The 23,295-nt window shown below is 40.5% G+C and overlaps 1 protein-coding gene across 3 annotated transcripts in view; it reads right to left on the bottom strand.

Annotated features, from left to right (window-relative positions):
* The window catches only part of OSBPL3 (oxysterol binding protein like 3), a 106,310-nt gene that overhangs the window by 36,294 nt on the left and 46,721 nt on the right, over positions 1–23,295 (bottom strand). For all 3 annotated transcript variants that reach the window (XM_063129005.1, XM_063129020.1, XM_063129012.1), the window contains exons 3-10: positions 10,247–10,363; positions 10,023–10,076; positions 9,715–9,828; positions 7,777–7,950; positions 5,977–6,103; positions 3,590–3,693; positions 3,390–3,482; positions 488–644 (exon numbers count right to left, since the gene is read on the bottom strand). In XM_063129005.1, the coding sequence (XP_062985075.1) occupies positions 488–644; positions 3,390–3,482; positions 3,590–3,693; positions 5,977–6,103; positions 7,777–7,950; positions 9,715–9,828; positions 10,023–10,076; positions 10,247–10,363 (940 nt within the window). The remainder of the gene's footprint in view (positions 1–487; positions 645–3,389; positions 3,483–3,589; positions 3,694–5,976; positions 6,104–7,776; positions 7,951–9,714; positions 9,829–10,022; positions 10,077–10,246; positions 10,364–23,295) is intronic.

Genomic DNA, 23,295 nt, shown 5'->3' with positions numbered 1-23,295 from the left:
GCGGCTGGATAACCATCTGTCAGGTATGCTTTAGGGTGGATTCCTGCATTGAGCAGGGGGTTGGACTCGATGGCCTTATAGGCCCCTTCCAACTCTACTATTCTATGATTCTAGTCTGTCATTGGCTAGTGAAAAATAATCCAAGAATCAAATCACCATTTCATACTTTGATAACTCTCCCATTTCGGTGAGGGTGAGACAGACACATTAAAGTCAACTTTAAACACACACACACACAATGTTGGTGTATAGTTATTGGGTTGGATCCACTCTTAGTATTACTCCTTAGAGCAGACTCACTAAAATTAGTGGGACTTGAATCCTGACTAACTTAAGACCCACTTAAATCAATGGGTCTACTCTAAGTATAACTTAGTCTAAATCCAACCCAATAACTGTACACCAACATTTTATTTGATATTTTCACAAACTCCCAAATAGCTTTCACTATCTTTATTTCTATCAAGTGAAACAAAACCCCATTTACCTTTGTGTGCTATGTGACACAAGTCTTCTTGCATTTTAGAAAATTCTGATGTTGTTTCAGAACCATTAGAGTAAAGTTTCTCCTCACCAAAATCTAATGTAGATAAATTAGGATTGGAAGCATGTAGTCTCAGCGGAGCGGAAAGAACAGTTGGTACCTACAAAGGACACACACCAGCTTCTATTAATATAAAAGGTTCTAAGTTGCCAGATTCAAGATTTAGCAAGCAAGGAAAAAAGATATCAATCCGAAAAAGACTATTACCACTTGCAAATGAAAAGATAAGAATTCATACAGATTTGCTACGTTGCTTACCCAAAGTGTAGAAAAGGGCAACTAAAATGGACCTGGAGCATCTCCCCTATGAGGGAAGGTTACAACAGCTGGGATTGTTTAGCTTGGAAAAGAGGAGGCTAAGGGGAGATGTGATAGAGGTGTACAAAATTATGCATGGTATGGAGAATGGGGATAGGGAGACATTTTTCTCCCTCTCTCAAAATACTTGAACCCAAGGTCATCCCATGAAGCTGATTGGTGGGAGATCCAAGACAGATAAAAGGAAGGACTTCTTCACACATGCATAGCTAAACTATGGAATTCACTACCACAAGATGTGGTGATGGTCGCCAATTTGGATGGCTTTAAAAGGGGGTTGGATAAATTCCTGGAGGAGAAGGCTGTCAATGGCTACTAGCCCTGATGGTTGTGTGCTACCTCTGTACAGCAGTTGCTGGGGAACATGGGTGGTAGAGTGCTGTTGCACTCATGTCTTGCTTGTGGGTTTCCCACAGGCAGATGGTTGGCCACTGTGTGAACAGAGTGCTGGACTAGATGAACCTCAGTCTGAAACAGCATGGCACGTCTTCTTATGTTCTTATGTCTGGAAGGCTTTCAGCTTACAACTAAAACATTACACACAAGCAAACGCTGTTCTTCCTGTAGGCCTAGCAAAGTCACTTCTGTGTCCTGTTCTGTAACTGTTCACATAACATTAACTTAGGCTCCATCACACCAACGTTTCATCACACTCTCGTCATGCCTGGTTTGCGGCTTTGCAGTGCGGCACACAGATGACATTGTGCCTGTCCTGCCTCTTCCCCTCCCTTTTTCAAGTTTTAGTGTAAGTCCCGTAGGGTTTGCATTAGAATTGCTAGTGCCTGACCAAAGTAGCGGAAAATGGCTTGAGGCCTTACGTTCTTTGCAATTATAACCATTAGTGTCAATGAACTCATGTTTAACTCTTTCCTGGTCCAGCACAGTGTCCCCTTATGCGATTACCTTCTTGCTCTACTCAGCTTCCCTTTTTCCTCCTCCCATTCAAGCTTCCTGCCCTAGCTCAGAAACTCCTCCATAATTTGGGGAGGCAGTTACTTATCAGTCACTCACCTGAAAGGTTGTGCTCCAACTCCTCATTAAATGTTTTGCTGAATCCAGGGTTTTGGAAGTATGGGGAAAGGCAAGGTAAGGGGTGGGATTGCTACGCTGGAGCACAGAAGTAGTGAAAGCACATTGGACAGTATATTAGGGGTTGGCATTTGACCGGTCGAAAACAAAAACAAAAACAAAACAAAAGCCATGGTCAATTGACTGGTCAAATAATAGGCAAGTATTTAAAATTGTTTTTTGTTTTGTTTTTAAGAACTGTAACAAAGAACACAGGTAATTATGCTAATTCCAGAACAACTACTAGAGGACTCCCTCCCAGAAGCATCACAGAGCACCATGCTAGATCATACAGCCTTCCTCCCCACAGCAAATGCGACTGACACTGTGGAGCAATTGTGAGCTTTGTCACATTTTGTTTGCACATGCCTGAGAGGTAGCCTGGAGCAAGATGGCAGTCAATCATTAGACTTAGGAGAAGAGCTTTGGGCTCTGTTTTGCCCTGGCCGGTATGTCTTCACCCATCCAGAGGATTCCTCCACTCACACCCATCACCAAGGGCATCTTGCAAAACAGTACCAAGTCACCTCTGTTTTTCACTTTTATTATGGGATAAAGCAGCAGAGTACAGCACTAATATTTCAAAGAACATGCATGTGTACCCCTACAAATGAGCCACATTGAGCAGGGTTTGGACTCGACGGCCTTATAGGCTCCTTCCAACTCTACTATTCTATGATTTAGTACATATTGTATGCTCCGTGACAGTGCACATATATGCACTAAGAGCAAACATAGCTGTGCTGGGAATTGTTTCTGTCTTGGCATTTTCTGACAGTCATTCTAGAGTAAGGGTGCAGAGCATTTTTGGAGTGGTGAGTCTACCAGGCCCTCCGCAGGCCAGATGATGTCCAAAGGTATGTCCCTACCCATTAATGTCATCACTCTGCTTCACTCATTGGCTGCAATCAAATAATAATATTTGACCAGTCAATTGACCAGCATCCCAGCCCTATAGCCTGTGTAAAACTCTGCCTTAATCTGGTTCAGACTAACACTAGCCTAGTTCTTCTTCCCCAAAAGGCAGCTCCTCTCTATCGCTTAGTGGAGAGGTCTTTCCCAGCCCCACTCCCATATTTCCTGGGTATTGGCATGAGGTGTTATGCAAACAAATGGTGTGGTCTACCACTGTGTTCCCGCCCCCCTTTCTGGACCCCTATAAACTCAGCAACCCAAATAGATGCGCTCCCTCCAAATGGACGAAGCCAAACAAAGACAAATGTTGTTTATTATGTTGTTATAAGTTCAATGGATGAAAGGCTCAATAAACTAAAACAGCACCCTCTGCTCATACTCCATGCTGCTCACACCTGCTCACACCAGCAGAATGAAATCACCATCTGTCACAGATAGCAATTATCAGGACTATCAATTACACTGGAGAAAAATGAGTATTTCACCGGTACATCCATACTGTATTTTAGACTAAGGAATGGGGGGAAAGAAAGAGATTGGTTACCTGCAACATTGCTTTAGCATCTTTACCGAGACCTCGGGTACGCCACCTCCTGTGTGTTCTTTTTTCCTTTTTAGGACTTTCAAAAGGGATGCCCTTTAGAAAAGAGCAAAGAGAAAAGTGCCATTTATTGTAAAACTAGAAAGAAAGTGAACATGAGGTAGTAACATGAACCCCCAGAAGTAGCAATTTCCACAACTAACCTGCATGGCATTTATGGCAGGTGCTGAGTACGTCCTATGGAGAACTTCCATACTTTGCAAAAGCTGGCTCATCTCCAAGAGATAGTTATGACAGTGGGAAAGGTCTGTTTGGCACAAAGAAACATTTTTCAATGGCTTTGTAAAATTGAAAAGAGAGAAAGAGAGAGAGAGAGAGACAGGGAGAAAGCAAAATTGATAGGCAGACACAGATAACAAATCTGTCACCACATTTTTTATTATAATTGATTACTGGATCATTTGGTTAAAAAATGTAAAGGATGCAAATTTCTGATATATTTGATCCCAATGTTTCAACAAATTCTGGAAGAATAACAAGTATTAAAAGTGACCATTATGTAAAGGTATCCAATATGTTAGAATTTAGCAGATTCAAAATAGCTGAGCAAAACATACCACCTGTGTAAATAATGGCTTTCTAACATATGATCTGTGTTGTTGTTGTTTTAAAAATAGTTAAATAGTTATATTAAAATTTTGGGGCAGAGAAAAAGGGATTTACTGACATCTTTGAACATATGGCTTTTATTTCTTATGGTAAATTTCAACTCAATATAGATGCATAATTTCTTATTTTTAGCATAGTAATGCCATCTAGTAATTATTTGCCGTTGTAATTATTAGTTGCCTCAAGGGAATTGATGAAATTATCCAGCTGTTAAGATGCATGTGAATTAGTGCTGTCTTACAATATCTGGGGTTGGAGAGGGGGACTAATAAATTTGAAGAAGTAAAATTGATCTGTTCATGAGAAGACATTCCTTCTAAACTAGTTTGTGGGAGCTAGTCCTTTGCTCAGTGTTCCTGAATACTTAAATTTCCCCACATGCATACCACATTAGAAGCAGCTTTCTCCAAAAGTAGGTGGAGGAAAGAGAGTTCTGAAAGGAGTTCACATGTGTAACCTATTCATATCCATTGCTTTCTCAAAGAGTTTTGGGCACAGAAGAAGAAGGGGATACCTATAATAATAAAGGAGAATGTATTTGTGTCTGTCTGTCCATCCATGCCATAGTTTCAGGTATCTAGGCCGTAAAACCTAGGTACCTGAAACTTGGCATGTATCCTAAAGAAACCCTAGGGAAGTGCACCTTGGAGTTTTAAAATGCATTAATTCAATGTAATGATTTCAAATGTGTCCATGCGTTTATGTGTCAGAAGCCTGCAGTGCCACCATCAATACCTAGATGGCAAACTTCCCATACAGCTCATAGCTTTGCAGTCGATACAGACTGGAGCCAAGGGAGATAGGCTGAGGGACAAATTATATGGCTCCCCTCCATATGGGGAAGCTCCTCTGGGGGGGGGGGAATGGAGTGGGAAAACCCCTCCTTCAAGAATGTACCATGGTAGATGTTGTATAACTCAACTTCAGTCATCTATATTTAGTATTCAGCCTTTTTAAGGCTGAAACAATTGATAAGTCAAGTGAACGGTTCTTGATGTGGGGAGGAAGATAAGCATACTACGCCCTTATCTGGACAGAGATAGCCTAGCTACAGTTATCCATGCTCTGATAACCTCTCGCTTGGATTACTGGAATGCGTTATACGTGGGGCTGCCTTTGAAAACGGTCCGGAAGCTTCAGCTGGTACAAAACAGGGCGGCCCGTTTACTAACAGGGACTGGCTGGCGAGATCATATTACGACAGTCCTTTAACAACATCATTGGATGCCGGTCCAGGTCTGGGCCCGATTCAAAGTGCTGGTATTGACATTTAAAGCCCTAAACGGTTTGGGGCCAGGTTATTTGAAGGAACGCCTCCTCCCATATGTACCTGCCCGGACCTTAAGATCATCTACAGGGGCCCTTCTCCGTGAGCCCCTGCCAAAGGAAGTGAGGCAGGTGGCTACTAGAAGGAGGGCTTTCTCCGTTGTGGCACCCCGGTTGTGGAATGAGCTCCCCAGAGAGGTCCGCCTGGCACCTACACTGTACTCCTTTTGTTGCCAGCTGAAGACCTTTTTATTCTCTCAGTATTTTAACACTTAATTTTAACTTAAATTTAAATTTTACTGTTTTAACGCTGTATTTTAATTTTATATCAATTTTGCTGTGTGGTTTTTATTCTGGTTGTGCTTTTTATATTGTATTGTGTATTTGTGCTTTTAACCTGTTGGTTGTCTTACTGTGGTTTTAATTTTTGTGAACCGCCCAGAGAGCTTCGGCTATTGGGCGGTATAAAAATGTAATAAATAAATAAATACTCACCTCAATGTCACATGATAGCTATACTTTTGCTTTAAAGTTTGATTTTTGAAATTACCTGGTGGGCATTGCGCAAGACAGCTGTGTCACAGGGAGTTGTGCAAAAACAAATGTGAAAACCAAGCAATTTAAACATTTGGAGTCCTTTTAGGGGAAAAACTACCTTTGGAGCACCTTTCCATATCCTCAGACGACTGCAGCCAAGATGGAATCCTCGATTCATTGTTTGAACAGGAGAATGATAAACTACTTCCAGCCTGCATTGAATTTTGTTGCGTCATACTGCCTCTCTGTTCCATAGAGACAAGATTTCATTATCATTATTATTATTATTATTATTTATTTATATAGCACCATCAATGTACATGGTGCTGTACAAGTATTCCAATTGGGGGGGGAGGGAGGGGGGAAATCGCCTGCATGGCCTGTTGTGATAAATGGGCACTTCAAAGCCAAGTGCAGAGGCCTATGTACAGATTCAGAAGGCTTGCATAAGCAAGTTCCACGACTTGTAAAGGTTGTATACATTAAAAAGCTTTACTTGCATCTGTGTTAGTCTGGAGATTGGCTGAACAATAATATACACCTAGGGACGGTTGTAGCTCTGCTACAAAGATTTAACTCAGTCCTTAATTCTTATAGGCCAGTGAAGAACAATTTATACTACCATTTCCACATGCCAAAAATGCAAAAGCTACCAGACTGCTTCACCATATATCCACACCACTGAGTCAATCTATGATCCACCATGATAGCCTGGCATGAGAGTCTGGGCAAGGGAGTCTGAATTTCAAGTTCATGCTGTACCAGGAAGAGCACAGAATGGCCCTGGGGTGGACCCTTTCTGAACCTAAACTACCCCAGCTATTACAAGAAAAGAGGGAACTGAGGAAAGTGAATAATGAGAACCAGCACAGTAAGGGCTGCAGTGCATGGCATACCTCACAAAATGCCATACAAATACTTGTCAGTCCACAACTGACACATGAAAGTATCGACACATGAAAGTGCCCCTCTCTTCTAATTACAGAAAACTAAAACCACACTGCTCAACATCCATTTGCTTGGGTGAAGTTTCAACTCAGTGTTTTGATCTTTTATGTTCTGTTTTGGATAGGGTGACTATATGAAAAGGAGGACAGGGCTCATGTATCTTTAACTGTTGCATAGAAAAGGGAATTTCAGCAAGTGTCATTTGTATGCATGCAACACCTGGTGAAATGCCCTCTCCATCACAACAGTTAAAGCTGCAGGAGCCCTGCCCTGTTTTGTATCTGGTCACTCTAGTATAGCTCCTGAAGCTTTAACTGTTGTGATGAAGACGGAATTTCACCAGGTGCTGCACGCATACCAATTACACTTGCTGAAATTCCCCTTTCAATACAACTGTGAAAGATACAAGAGACCTGTCCTCCTTTCCATATGGTCACCCTAGTTTTGGAGCCAACTTGTACAGGACAAAAAGAATGACTGTCGCAATGTTTTTGATAATGGCTGCTATGCTGCCTATTTTAGATATTCTTCCAACATCTTCTATCATGTCTCTTCTCTGTTGTAGTCTATACACCAAGGGTGGGCAACACGTATGTGCATGCGGCCCCTGAAGTCTCCAGTATGGCCACTGCCTCCCCCTGAAATTCCGAGAGACACCCCCAAAACTTTATTATTATTATTATTATTATTATTATTATTATTATTATTATTATTGGGGGTGGAGGTTACTAGAGCTCCAAAAAGGTCAAAATTAGCTTGCAAATGAGCTAACATGTAGCAGCTCCGGTGGCCATTTTGTTTTGTATTTTATTTTTTAAATTTCCCAATTTTAGGCAACCAGATGAAGGGGAAGTGGGGTAGTGAAAATGGCTCCCAGACCTCCCAAAGTTGTCCATCCTTCTATATGAAGTGATCAGATCAAGTTAATCCCTGAGGGAAGCCCATTATCATTCATTTGTATAGTGCCTACCTTTCTGCTTGATGTGGATTCCAAAAGGCCAGCGATGGATTCTGTAACAGATGCTGCTGCTGGGAAGAAATGGTTGTTGATATCATGCGGAAACATAGAAATTTCATTTTGACGATACATTCTATGATGGCGCAGCTTTGCTACCCATTCATCAAAGACTTCCTGAGATTTTGCCTAGAAGAAAATGGAGTTTATAAAAACTATAATTATATTCTTCCAAATTAGTGGCACTCAACACAACTGGACTGCAAGGTCTCATTTCTCTCTCCTCAAAGGAATATGTCTACCCAAGCGTTCCTTTATAGCCTCAAACCAGAGGACACAGGTTTTGCTGCAGCGGAGGGAAGGCAACAGTCCTAACCTTGGTAACTTGTTTCTGCTTTTTGGAATAGGTGACAGGTGAAGTGGGACTGGGGGAAGGAGGAGAGGCAGGGCTGACAGTTGAGCATAGTGGAAAAGAAGGGCTTGGCACAGGCAAACTGCAGCACAAAAGGTAAGATATAGGCTAGATGTAAGGCAAGGAGAACAGGGAGCAACTTAGAGACCTCAGCGTACTTCTTACCTTGCACAATGATTTTTTAAATGTTCCAAGTGGGTTATCAGGCCAGCAAAGCAAAGACAGACTAGTGACTGCTCAACACTGTAATTCCCAGTGGCCCCATTCAGAAGACACCTTAAACCATGGCTTTAATCACCGTGGTTAAGCCAGAAAGCCTTATTCACCATGGTTAAAGCCATGGTTTAAGGTGTCTTCTGAACACAGCCTGGCTTTTTGGCTTAACCACCGTGGTTAAAGCTGTGGTTTAAGGTGTCTTCTGAACGGGGCCAATAGCTCCTTTGGCATGCCTTTTTGAGTTCTGTTATACACAAGCAGAAGTCTAATTAACACTGGTCTGAAGTTCTTATCAGAGACTTGGATCTGAAACTCAGTCTTTAGGCAAAGTTTCTCCAATGTACCCCCCCTGAGGCACCACATCATTCCTATTCTATGGCTTCACTTCTAGCCAAAGACCAACTTGAGAAATCAATCCTAAGACAAGGTTCATTAAAGGAAAAGCTAGAGCTTAAGGGGGTAGCTTAAATTTTTATCCTGAAGAGCTACTCTGATCAAACGTCTTCAAAGAAAACTTCACAAACCCTAATATTGAGCACATATGGTCAAACTAAAACCTCACAAAGGTTTGTACTGAGCATTTAAAGTCAAACTTTGATTGTAACTTAGAAACCAGTCTTTTGAAAACCATGATAGAACAGCAGCATAGCGGACATTTTATTTATCTCACCTACCCAGCTGAGAGGCCAAAGGGTTTTTAGTTCACTGTACAATAATTGTTCTGAAGATTAAACTCAGATCTTCTATTGCTCTGGGTTTCTGATACCGCTATGCTGTATTACACCTCAGTTTACTGCACACATCTTTTCAAGCATAGCAGGAGGCAATTTTCAAAATCATATTTATGAATCAATAATAAACAACAAATCTATAACACAGTTCATCCCTTGCTTTAAGTACATTGAACTTTAAAAGCATATTCAATAATTAAGCTATGTTCATCTATTTTTACTCAAATTTTCTCCCCATGCAAGGGAAGTTATTACATTTATAACCAAATCTGACACCTTAGGCCCAAATTTAGAGTAAGATTTATTTAAAACATTTTAAAAATTTGTTTCATTTCATCCAAAAACGATCTCAACAATATAATTAAGTAACTTTCAACTTTTCTTTGTTTCAAATACAGATTGTATCTAATTGCAGTGCCCTTTGCTAAGTAAGAAGGTCAATGCAGAACAGAAGCTGCCAATAAAATAAAAGGCAAAATTGCAAACTTAGTAAAACAGGCATATGTAGTAGAGTAAACAGGATTCTCAGCATCCATATAGAGCTGTTTAGGGTGAATGAGAGAAGACACCCCATTTTTACTTAAATAGTATTACCTTTAAATGATAAATGTGTTCTTCTGTATCCAAATCTATACATTTTGTCGATTTCTTCACAGACATCACTGAAAGCCCAACGTCTATACACCCATGCAGCTTCCCTCTCTCTATCTGCCAAGAGACATTTAAAACTAATTATTTCAATTCAGGGAGAGGACACCAGAAGATGCCAGTTTCTAGAAATATCTCTTTGTGCCTTTTGATGTCCAGCTTGGAAACAGTCACATATTTCTGTCATCAAAATGTAACTCGTCATCACATTAAATCTGTACAACATTTGCACAATATGCCTTTAAGGTACTTACATCAGCTGGACTTTTTGCATACTTCAGAATTCCTTTGTCCAGAAAGAAGCATCTCTGTAATACAGAAGCAACGCTTTGAAGTCAGATAGCACAAAATGCTGCAACATTTTTTTCTAAAAAAAAGAGCTGCAATATTCTCTCCCACAACCTTTTAACAAGGACACCAGGCAAAGTGACTTAAATGTTAATGGCAACAAACGATGGTGACAATGTCTATTCCTCACCTTGTGCCAGCCTTTCAGAGGCCATTTCCTCTTCTTCAGCAGGTAGCCTTCCTGTTTCGATGGTTCCTGTGTGTAATTCATGGCTCCCCGTAACCCTTCTACAATTTCCCAGCTGTCCTGTTTGGAAACAAGGTCCAAAGTGTGTGATGAGTTTTCCTTTGTGAAGTGAGAGGATGGATCCAGGAACATTTAAAAAGAAAAAACCTGAACATATTAACAACAGTTCCAATTCCCAAACCAGGTGATGTGAAGTATTTGGATTTATTGATGACAGGCCCACGCTTGGAGGCTTCAACATATCTACATAGTCCATGGGTTATGATGGGACGAACGCAGAAAAGCACATATAAATGCACTCATTGTAGAGTTAAAAAGAGTGTATTTAAAGCAAAGTACTTAAATAAAAATTAGAGAAAATTGGTCTGACTCTAAGATTGAAACAACTCCAAGTAAATGAAATGTGTTTGAACCTAATGGCAACTTAGGGCTTTATAGTTACAGGAACAAATCTAGTTGAGCCTCAAGATTGCACACTCCCTCTCCTTTCTCCTTCTCCGGCACGAACAAGAGAAGTAACTAAGAAGTGTTCACTTCTGTTTTCGATTAACCACAGTTCAGTGCTACATCCATAATTAAGGTTTTCTTAACATTTTTTATTAAAAACAAGTCAGCTTGATATCAAGCTGACTTGTTTTTTAATAAAAAAATGTTCGATAAACCATAGTTTCGGTAAACCATAGTTAAGACAAACTAAAGTTTGTCTGGATCCAGACATGATGCTAAACTGCAGTTAGTCAAAAACTGCATGAGACTCAATTATATGTACAACATCTCATAGGAGATGTTGCATCCTTATAATGAACTGGTGTGGTACATAAGAACACACTCCTCTTCGTTCCAGAACCAATTAATCTTCTGACAAACAAACATTGCCATCTAGATGTAAGGAGATATTTGTTGCAATAATTCTGGAAACGAAGCAAAGCCCATTAAAGGAGATACGAAGAAATCATATTTATGACAGGAAACATAGGCACCAGCTTTGACAAGTCACGATTGAGATTGATTTGGAAACGGCAAGGCCACAGATAATTCCTTGCAGCCACCTGTCCCTTCCTTTTAAAAACTGCAATTTAGTGTTGAGAAGGATTTGACAAAATGAAATGAAATATCGCACAAATGTTCTCTTCGGAGTACATGAGCATCAGAGTACCTCAGGCCTGATGAGGTCCCCTCTCCTTTTGTAGATCACATCAGCCATAAGCAAGCATTCCACGACAGATGGGACTTTCTGAAGGGGGTTTACTATAGTGAATCAAAGGACCAAGGGAAACGTTTTCATGCCAGGACCAACTGTATGTGGATAGGCAAAAGAAGTGTGTGTGTACAGGAGTGCATGCATAAATGAGTGTGCAAACCTCACCTATGCTCTCTTTATTGTGGCATAATTGGCAATGTAATTATCAGACACTCACAAAAAAGATTTTAACCTCCAAAAATAGGCCATTTTAGTTTTGGCTATATAACTCAAAAAGAAGAGTTTTTTGTTTTTGTTTTAAATGAAGAAAGAAACTCGCATTCCAGTTGAATTTTAAGATGCCTTTTAATAATGTGCTGCTTTTAATGATATATTAGTTTTTAATGTTTTAATTATATGTATTTTATGGCGTTTGCATTTGTGTTATACTCCGCCTTGATCCAGAGGGAGAGGCAGCTAATAAATAAATAAATAAATAAACAAATTATTATTATTATTATTGACTAAAATCGATTAAAGGGCTTCTTTCCATCCAGAGCTGGGCCAAACATTCAAATATTTGGCCCAAAAGCTACCTTTTGCCTCCAACGGTTTTGGAGCGACAGCAATCACAGGGCAGGCTGGCAGCCGCCATTCCACCCACCCCACCCCCCATTATACCCCTGTGAGAACAACACCAAGTCATCACATTGTACTGTTCATAAGAGCATTCTGAGGAGAAAATGGCAGTCACCAGCTTGCAGTTGACCATAGGAGTAACTGCAGCTGTGGGGATGGTTTGCCCCCAGTGAAATCCCCCACCCCCAGTCTTCCAAAATGTTCCACTCCATTTTGCAATCTGCAAATGGGGCAACAAAAACAAAGTAGCAAGTTATCTTATCATACCCTCGCATCTGTTGTTGCGATCGCTGTTCCAACCTTCCCCAACGTGTTACTCTCCAGATGTTTTGCAATACAACTCCCATAAGTCCCAGCTAACATGACCAATGGTCAGGGATGCTGGGGGTTGTAGTCTAAAACATCTGAGTACACCAGGCTGGGGAAGGCTGTTCTGTTCATTTTCTTCCCAGTGCTATTCCTTGCATTTCATGTTATATTTGACTTCTGTATCTCCTGCTTTTTTTCTGAGGAGCTCAGAAAGATGTGCACATGATTCCTAGTTACTGGCCAGACCTTGATTTTTCTAACTTCAGAACAGAACTATGTTAGGTAGCAAGTTGAAATAATATGTTAGTTTCACTGTCATGCAGTCAGGCTAATAGATGTCAGAATAAAGGACAGGAAGATGCTTTTAGCTTATTTGTTTATGGCATAAAACTTGTGAAGGAAAAACCAGAGAAAAACACCGACAACATTTTCAGTAACGTGGAAAGCAGAAACTGTTGTAATCCACAGACTAATTTCTAATCCTTTAATTTTGGAGAGAATATTAGCTTCAAAACTTGCTTTTGAGAATCTTAAAATCTCATTAAGTTACCTAGACTAGAAGACAAGACTCCAAACAAATTACAAACAAAACACACCAGCTGTGACTCAGCCCGTCCCCACCATAAATACCCAGCAAGGGGGCACTATTTTGTTATTGGAACCCTAGGTGGATTCGGGGAAGATGAACTATTATTAAATGGAAAATGTTCAAATTATTTAAGCATCCACTTCATAGAGACAGACAAAACCCTAAACCTGATCTAGCTGACTAGCCAAGTAAGACCTATAGGATATAGAAAAACAAACAAACAGGAGATGGAAAGTATGAGCCTCTACACCTGTGTGGGAGGGGGGCGGGATTGTTGCTTTCTACTGGCAACATGGGCATTTAAGTCTCCAGTGCTTTAACCTCCAAATGACACAGATGCCTCAAATGCTGCCATGAACTTCCTGTGGGATGGTGAGAAAGTAAACAAGTCAAGGTTTAACATCCAATCATTTTTACTATTATTGCTTTCGTGCATTTCGTACTCATCACTGGTGTGGTAAGCAGGGCTGGCCCCATACATTTCGCTGCCTGATGTGGAGAAGAAAATGGTGCTCCCCCTAAGTCCATAGGGCCCAAGTCCAGTCAAGTTATTCTGGGACCCCAAAAAAATGCCTTTCCCACAAAATATCCCACAAAAATGCCTTTTTTCTACCCGATACCCTGGTTTGGACAGGCTAGACCAACCTGGTTCCCTCCCGATGTTTTGAAGTACAATTCCCAGCATTTCTGACCATTAGCCATGTTGGCTAGAGCTGATGTGAGTTGAGGTCCCTAAGAGTATGTTTTTAGGATGCTTTTAGGATGTTTTTAAACAGTGTATACTATGTTTTTAATCAGTATTTTATGTATTTTGTGCTTATTGTTGTTCCCCACCTCGATCCAATTGGAGAGGCAGGTAAGAAATATATTATTATTATTATTATTATCGGTGCTAGACCATTTAAGAGCTGAGCCAAACTTCCCTTTGAAGTGTGGCTTGACTTAGCACCAGCTGCCCCCTATTTTTCCTGTCTACCTCTGGCATAAAGGTATCTTGCAAAGGGGAGGAGAAGGGAATAGTTTGGGATAGCGACATTGTGCTCCTGGTGGTAACACAATGGTGTCTTCTGAGCATGTTCAGAAGCTCTCCATCATGAACAGGAATGTTGGGATATGCAGTTTTAATTCTTCCAGGCAAAATTCATTCAGCAGGGAGGAATTAAAACTACGTTTCCCAGCATTCCCAGCAGCAACAGAGGGAATGTTCAGAAGACTCCATGTTGCAGCCAACAGCACAATGCAAATTAAAGTTGGGCCCTCCCCATTGACAGTTCCCCTCCTCCTCCCTTTGGCAAGGAAAGCTTGGGACAGATGGTGTGCAGGGGGGAAAGGTGGAGGCCTGCCAGGATTACAATCAGATCAGGGCTCAGCTTCCCTCAAGAATCCTTTGAATAATAATAATAATAATAATAATAATAATAATAATAATAATAATAATAACCCGCCTCTCCCTTTGGATCGAGGCGGGGCACAAGACAAATGTAACATCATACAGCTAATTAAAACAGAAAGACCACTCCTGTTTCACAAGAAGATCATCAGTTTCCACCACTTCAAGTGGAAACGTTTTCCATGCTCACCCAGGGGGAATCTGCACATCGTTCTGAGATCGCTTCTAAGCGACCCCAGTGCGGCGTGAAAGCAAGCGTGTAACTTGCCTTTTGAAGAGCCGACGAAGAGACGTCCTTCCCGCCGCCGCCGCCACCCGCAGACCTCCTCGCCGACCAGCGAGGAGAGCTCGGCTGAAGAAGGCGGGGTTGAGAGCGGAAGAAGCTCTCCACCCCGCCTTCTTCCCCCGAGCTCTCCGTCCCAGCCGGCGAGGAGGGAGTTGGGTGGCGGGGGGCGGCGGGAAGGACGTCTCTTCGTCAGCTCTTCAAAAGGCAGGTTACACGCTCGCTTTCACGCCGCACTGGGGTCGCTTAGAAGCGATCTCAGAACGACGTGCGGATTCCCCCCATGTAATACTAACTAGGGCAATGGGTAGAAATCATTGGCATAAAACAGCTAGAATGTCTTCGCATCAGAAACCTATTCTTGGATGACCGCTTCTCATTTTGAACTTTAGGCCCTGGGACAGACGCCCAAGCGCAAAACACATGCACAAAGCGTCCATTGGGAATGGCATATACACATTTCAATCACCACTTTCCCTCAGCGACAGCCACAGAAGTGTTCTGTGCTAGGCAATAAAGTAGCAATATAAATGCATGTCCACCATTCTCAACGGACATGAGGGTATGACTATCATACATCTGTACCAGAGTACAAAATGAAAGAGCGGGAAGTGGCCCTGAGAAATAAGTAACCATCTTTCAGAGACACATTTTGGCTTTTCCTTTGACTATTTCTTGCGGGAGGAGACAGCATAAAGAAAACAGCCTGTAACTTAAAGCAGAGGAGGACAGAAGTTAGATCTGGATCTGCTAAGTACATCTGGGTGACTAGCGGCAAGTGTTTCTGATTCCTAATTGTCTAACAGTAGGAACCAAAAAGCTTCCCCAATGCCCAAAATTAGGTTGCTGAAAAATAACACCTGGGGGAAAACTAGAAGTGGATTTTGGTTGAATGGATTTGTGAACTTGATTCTGGTACTGATCTCGAATTCCTAGGCTGAGCATGTGCTCAAAGGTGCCCGATTCCTTAATTCTTCGCATATGTCCGCCTGGCTGAGCTGCTATTTTGTACCTGACTCCGCTTGTTGGACTTCTAAATTCTACTAATATATCTTCGGGGTATAAATTTTATTTCAAAACAACACCAATTTACAGAAACAATACAAGAGAAAAAAACATATCAGAAGGTAAAAAACACTAATATATCAAGCAGATCCAACAAGCCTGAGATCTGCCCACCCCAACATAAAGAGTTGTTCTGAATACTGAACACTCCATCACGTTTTCTACCAAGGAGACTTTTAATTAAAAGTGACAATGCCTAATTAAAGTGGGAATGAGGTGGCACGCTACCAACTCTCTGCAGAAGAAGGTATCATGACTGTCACATGGAGCCAACATTATCAGTCATCACTGAAGCAAAAGAGAATAGCTATCTAAAAAACATTTATAATATAGGACAGGTAGGTCTATGCTTTTATCTGACAAAAGTCACAAAACCAGCCTTCTCTTTGCTTTCCTCATTCTAATATGGTGCTCAGTTACCATTTTAACCCACGTGCCTATACAAAAGCAGTAACACCATCCAGTGGGAGAGTATCAACAAACTGAAACACTGTATTTCTAACATTCTAGACGAAGACTGGTGCATGAAACCTGTGATTAGCTGAGCAACGATTGAATCCATGAAAAAGAGCACAATTACACTAAATTGTTTGTTTATTGTGGGGATAAAAAATGCTTCTCTATTTAGGATTTTTTCCCATTAAAAATTGCAAATATGATACTTTACGAACTGCCTCTTTAGATTTTGAGCTCAGCTACCAGCTGAGTGCCCCATAGAACTCACTTAATCCCACAATGTACTTAAGAATCCACCTGCTGTTACTAAACATTAAGACCCTGCATGTCAGCCTGGCTCTCCCCTTACTTCCTTTACTGAGAGAGTGAGAATGAGAGGATGTATTTATCTTTGTAATTGTGGATTTGTATTGAATAATAGTGTTGTTTCTATAGTTGAAGTGGTCTAATTGTTAATTTTTTCACACAATAGGAAGTGCTTGATACTCCAGATCAGGGGTGGGCAACTTGTGGCCCTCTTGATGTTTTAGCCTACAACTCCCAATATCCTTCACAACTGGCTATGTTGGAAAGGGATGATGGCACTTGTAGGCCAAAACAAGTTGGCCGCTCCTGCTCTAGATAATTGTTTGGGGTCCTTTTCTAGATCTATTCTAGTTACAGATAGGGGTGATCTATCGTGAACTGTATCTGGAACACAAGTTGTGGATTTAGATTGTCTCCTGGGCAGGATCTACACTACTGCTTTAACAGTTGCTGCTTTAACAGTTATAAAGTGCTTTAACTGCTTTAAAGCGCTATAAGCGCTGCGGCAGAGTCTTGCTATTTACTGTTTTACTCTGTACAGCACCATGTACATTGATGGTGCTATATAAATAAATAATAATAATAATAATAATAGATCCGGCCCTGGTATTCTAGGAGAACAATACTAAAGAGACTGAATTAGATACTATTCCTTAATTATGGGTTTTTTTTAGTACAAGACTAAAACATAGTGCCCCTGTTCAGGTCATTATATTTCTGCTGGAGAATTCTCACCTTGCAAAACGTACTTTGTGGGCAGGCTTACTGCAGTTTATGTTTCAGAAACATATCAAATGCAACTCGAGTGCCAACCCCGAAGGACACTGGAAGGTAGCAGGCAGTGTTCAGAGGTCTCATATTTTTCTTTAAACAAAAATGACATGCCAACATGATAAAAACACACACCCAACAACAACTCTGGAAATATCAGGCTCAAGAATGGAGGGAAGCAAAAACATTCCTTTAAGCATTTCCTCTCAATATCATAACTTCATCTTTTTAGCCCAAAAAGCACCATGGGCCTTCTTCTCAATTCACCATGCATATATGATAAGAACAGATTGCATATGGACCACCCGATGAAAACCCAATCAGTCCAATGCCAGGCCAGCCTGAACAAGTTGTATTGTTGCTGTTAAGAGGATATATAAACTATTGGAACAATTCACAATGCGCAAAATGAGGGAGATAAGAAGGGCAGTGGGGCTGTTCCACCAGCCCTGATGAAAAACCATTTAATTTTCCTCTCTTCCTTTCCATCCCCTCTTCCGTTGTGTGTCGTGCCTTTTTAGATCATAAGCCTGCAATAGTGAGACAGTATTCTGAATTTAGGGGTCTGAGACTTTGCTAAGCTCAAGCATAAATCATAACAGTCAAAGCCTGCCTTGCTTTACCTCTTGGGTGTAAGCCACTCTGAGAGCCTTTTTTGGCAATAAAAATACCTTAAATAAATTAATTAATAAAATGAGGTGATGTTCAAAAGCTTAGGTGGCTTTAATAAGGATTAGTTAAATTAATGGACAACAGGTCTATCCATGCCTATTAGCCATTATATTTAAAGTGGAAAATTCATGTACTGACATAGCATCCCTTTGAACACCAGATGCTTGCAGCCAATTCTGTCCCCTGTAGCATCTCCTAACTCACAAGGCAAGATGCTTCATAGGGCATCTAGCCAGTTACTGCTTAAGAGCTTTATCACACCAGCGTTATACTGTGCAATCACTGCGAATTGCATGCAAAGGACTCAGAAGTTTTCCACCTTAAAATCTGCTTTGATTGTGAAGTACTCCCATGCATCCTGCCTTAATTGTGCAATAAAGGAAAAAGATTCGCCGTATTTAGCCCCTACATTTTGAGCATATCTTCCGAGCCGCCGCTGGGGCGCAGGAGCAGGATTTTAAAGAAATGCTTACATCTGCGTAAGCTTTAAAGATAAAGACACCAAAATTGGCACAGTAATAGATACTAGGGAGAGCTTTAAGCATACCAACGTTGAATTGAATTGGGTCATCCGTTGATTTTTTATGATTTTTTACATTTCCCCCCTTAAACTCACTTCCTGGTATGCAAAGGATCGCTGTCGCCCAGTAGCAAAAACAACAACTGCGAAAGCTTAGCGCTATGGGGATAATCTGAGGGAAGCAGGTACATGGGATGAAGTGCAGACAGAGTGCTGGACTAGATGGACGTAGGGAGTGATCCAGCATGATATATTGCTGAAAGCTTTGGCTGTTAACTTGACATTACATATAATAAACTAGAAGCCACTCATTTCCCACTCCATAGTGTACTAGATACTCCCGAAAGCCATATTTTATTTTAGTTCGAAAGAATGAAAGAGTGAGCTAAAATAGCTCTCAGACTGATGCTTGCTCTTACAGCTCTTTGAATATACCAGATGACCGCGCCAGACTTTTGACTAGAATAAATTCAGTCAGTGGTAGTGAATATTTGCATGTGCCAAAAATAGAAAGCTGCTTTGTGGAGGAGGATAGGATTTTGCATCAGCAGCATCAACTAAAGCATTTGTTACAGTTCATAAAATTGGCACAAATCATTTTACTTTGCCATTCTCTTTTTACTCACTTCAGAGCTGTTATTGCATTGTTACTCTTGTACCATACTTGATTTTAACATATTTTCAATAATGTGCTCTCCGGTCATTAATATATACCCTCAGGCTGCAATCCTACACCCACTTACATAGGAGTAAGACCCACTGAACTCAATGGGTCTTACTTCTGAGTAGACATATATAGGGTTGCACTATTGAGTAACTATGGCTGCAATCCACTGAAATGAATGGGACATTTGAGTAAACATGCCTAGGCTTTGACTGCTAGGCTTTGTTCTGGAGCTTAGCAAAGTCTCAAGACTCCTAAATTCAGACTACTGCCTCACTATCAAATGCTGCCTTGCATTATTAAAGAAGAGGGAAAACATGACTTGAGTCATCGTAATAATGCAAGAAGATAAGAAACAGGATCAATCATTAAGCTCTTCCCAATGCATAAGAAGAAATAGAATAAATGTACAGCCAAAGAGTTTTTCTTTGATAGTTGTCCTTTGAACACTACCTGCTCCCAACTAAGGTAGCTGACACTTCTGTAACTCACTTTGACAATTTCTCCAGGTTACATTTGAAAAGCTGCTGGAATATGAAAATGTCAGTAGACCCAGCTACAAATTAGATATTACAAGGAAAGTTTTTTTTCTAGACAAAAACATAGCAACAAAGAAGTTGCAGAAGCTTGGATAAAATGATTTGTATATTTGAGATGAAATAAATCTCAGTGCAACCAAATGCGCATTCTTTGGGTTTCATATTTTAAATCTAGAGAGAATACAATAGTTAATTTAGAGACAAGACACAAAGAAACCTTGTCTCTAAATTAGCTAGGATATGTCTCCCATACCTACAACAACACAAAAGCTATGAATTATAATCAAGAATCTTATCCTCCTTCATTAACAAATGAACATTTTTTCCCCCAGTGGCTCAAATGATCATAGCTCCAATCCAAAGTCATCAGGTCAAGGAACAGCACAAATCATTCAAACCTGAGAGCAGGGGCTTGCCTCTTTAAAAGTGGGAGCTGCAGCAGAAAAAACAACTCCTGAACAAAGTCTTTAGCTATACTATAATCCTTTCCTTGTACATAAATAACACCATGGGAACAGAAATTTAAGCGTAAAAAAAAGCCATCATGGGAGAACCGTGGGCTTTAGTTTGGCTTGCTAGAAGAAATGAAAAACGTCCTGCTGAATTGCAATTCTTGACAGAGCTTTTAAAACATAAACGTCTCCCACTTTCTTTATACAGCTTAGTACCAAAACGTATGTTACATGCTGATTCCATATTATTCTGCACTCAACAGAAATCAAATTCCCACCGGCTTCATTGGATTCAATGTTGTTTGCACTTCCCCTTTTTGGGTCTATGAAGGCATACGTGGCTATGCCTTCTTATTCCCTCCCTGTAAACAAGGAAGATGTGCACTTTTTTCTGTCTTTCACTGAAGCTGAGAATTTAGAACTGAACAGGAAGAAAATGAGCTGAACTTTTGCACAAATGACTCTCCTACTGTCTCATTAATTGGCATGGGCTTGGCGCACAGGACATTTCCAAAGTTTTTTGTTATAGGCAGACGGAGGCAACAGCACAGAGCACACTCAGTATGGCCTGCTCAGTCCCAAGGATGCAGAGATGCACTCTTTTGAAAAGAACAGGCATGGCTAGTGTGTGAAGCGCTTCTCCAGAGAATCATTTGCCCTGCTTACCTCCCAGCATGCAATGTGAACAAGTCCACAGCATAGAAAGTGATGTTGTAATGAAGACTTGTTCACATTGCACTCTAAGAGGTAAGCAGGGCAAAGGATCCATAGGAGGAGGGTTTCACAGACCAGACATGCCTGCTCTTTTCAAAAGAGCACACCAATGTAAAGAGACAGTTGGTACTCTTACTTTAATTTATTTTAAAAACAACAGCGTAAATTTTGAAGTGCAGATGCTCATCATGACAGTCCCCATCTTAGGCTTTTGTTGGAGGTGTCAATCACTATATGTTCTGGATTTTTGCAATAATAATAAGTGTTTGGAAAACCAACTTGGAAAAGATTAGAGATCACCTGCATTCAGGTTTTTGTTTTTTAATCTGAAGTTCCTACCCACCCCCAATAGGAACTTTGCATATAGCTGCAAAAGATGAAGAGTCTGTCAGGAAAAAAAAAGAAACAGCAACTCTAATTAAGTACCTACACGGTTGAATACACAGGGACTCAAATCTGGATGTTTACGAGTAAAGCACTCAAAACCCTGGGCCTGGATGGACGTACCTGTTGGTTTTAGGTTCTCTTATATGTAATTTTTAAAATTTCAAATTCTTTTTGTCCTGAATCTGGATAACTTTGTGAATTGGAGGAAATTCTTATCAAAAGTGAACTGACATGAAATTCTCACCCATCCTGAGCAACGGGGCATACTTTGCCCTGTAGTCCAAAGATGGTCTTGGCTTCTTAAAAAAAAAATCTGGGTCCTGACTGTGTGGAAGCCTATCACACATGAGTACCTTGCAGATGACCACATTAATGTGTGGATGTCTGGAACTGAAGACAGGCAACATGCTCAATGCACAAAGGAAACCAATACCTCTGAACATATCCAGGATGTCTGCTCACTTCCTGTTGTCCCCTGAAGCTGTTTAAACCCTCTTCTTTCTCATAATCTGATTTACTTAATCTGATCAGTCGCACAGACAGTGTGAAAAGTATGAAGTGTTCCTGACAACTCTGCCAGGTAAAAGGAAAGCAAAAAAAAAAAAAAAAATCTAGCCAGGAGTAAAACCGACATGTACAGGAAATAAATTATGTGTACGGGTGGGTGGGATCACCCTCACCAACAGAGACGAAAAAGAAAGGAATAACTCTTACTCATCACTCTAAACTGATCTTAAATTAGAAGTGGCAGGTCTGGGGGGGGGGGGTTTACTTGCACCAATCTGATTCAAAATAATATATATATTTGATACTTAATTTTCTTTTCTTTTTTGCTTTTAAAAACAGCTAGAGCTGTATCTATAAGAATCTGAGGTTTCATTTTAATATGTTCAGAGGCAGCTTCTCTCTTAAATAATAGTGCTAGGGACACATAAATGAGGTTTTTTCTTTTTTCCTTCATGCCCTGCTAATAAGCTTCCCAGAAGCATTCGGCTGGCCACCACTGGAAACAGATTGTTAGATGATATGGATCTTTGTTTGATAACCTTCTCTGAAGTGTTGTTGTTGTTGTTAAAAAAAAAGAGTTTCTAGTCCTTATGATAGCAGAGGGCTAAAAGGTATGCGACCAAGTTCTGAACTTCCACATGTGAATGAGAGAAAGACAGGCCTATAGATTTTGGTGAAGTTTTACATCAAGATCAAGATCAGCGATACTGTGTTTTGTTTTAAAATTAAAATATATGAGTACTAAGGCCATGCCAATGAGAAATTTTTCACTTATAAGAGCAAGTCAAAACATTATGCAGCGGTACTACAATGCAGATGGATGCTATTTTGAATTAGTAAATCCCTTGAAGATTGCAGCAGTGCAATGCAGCTATTTAGGAGCCTAGACAACTTGCTGTGTTTACAAGAATTCTGACATCCAATCTACATGCCAAAGAATGAAAGGGAAAAAGATTAACTGAATTTTGACACAATAAGACTACTTGGGGAGAAGGAGTCCTGACCTAATGTTTACATCTGATGTGCTCTAAGGATTGCACAGTAATCAAGCCTGTAGTTTTAGTATCTTTGCCAAAAAGATGGATTAAGGGGTGAGAGAGAAGTAGATGCTGATACTAAAAATACCCAGCTGTAAGGCATTATTTATGTTTCCACGTGGTTAACCCAGGAACATCTTTGAAGATATACATGACTACGGCATTGCCCAGAATCATTATGGGCATGCAAAAGTGCTTACAGACAGTGACCAGGCCATGGGATGTTCTTTTCTTTTCTTTTTTAAAGTAAAGTTGAGAGCCTTCTTTCTGAAAAACCAGGTGGTGATACCAGTTGCGGTTTTTTGGTGAAATTTTTGATCCATAAACAAAAGTGTCCTGTAATATCCTTAATCTTAATGAGAATAATAAAATAAAATAATAAAATTAAGATATTCTCCAGTAAAACTGCTGTGAGTAGTCACTAATATTAGATCAGTGTGGTAACTTTTACACAAGTGGTTCCCAACCTTGAGTTCTCACATGATGTTGAACTACAACTTTCATAATATCCA

Source organism: Elgaria multicarinata, chromosome 1, assembly GCF_023053635.1.
Source record: "Elgaria multicarinata webbii isolate HBS135686 ecotype San Diego chromosome 1, rElgMul1.1.pri, whole genome shotgun sequence".
Taxonomy (NCBI): Eukaryota; Metazoa; Chordata; class Lepidosauria; order Squamata; family Anguidae; genus Elgaria; species Elgaria multicarinata.
Note: the sequence above shows the minus strand (reverse complement) of the source record. Positions and strands in the feature narration are given on the sequence as shown.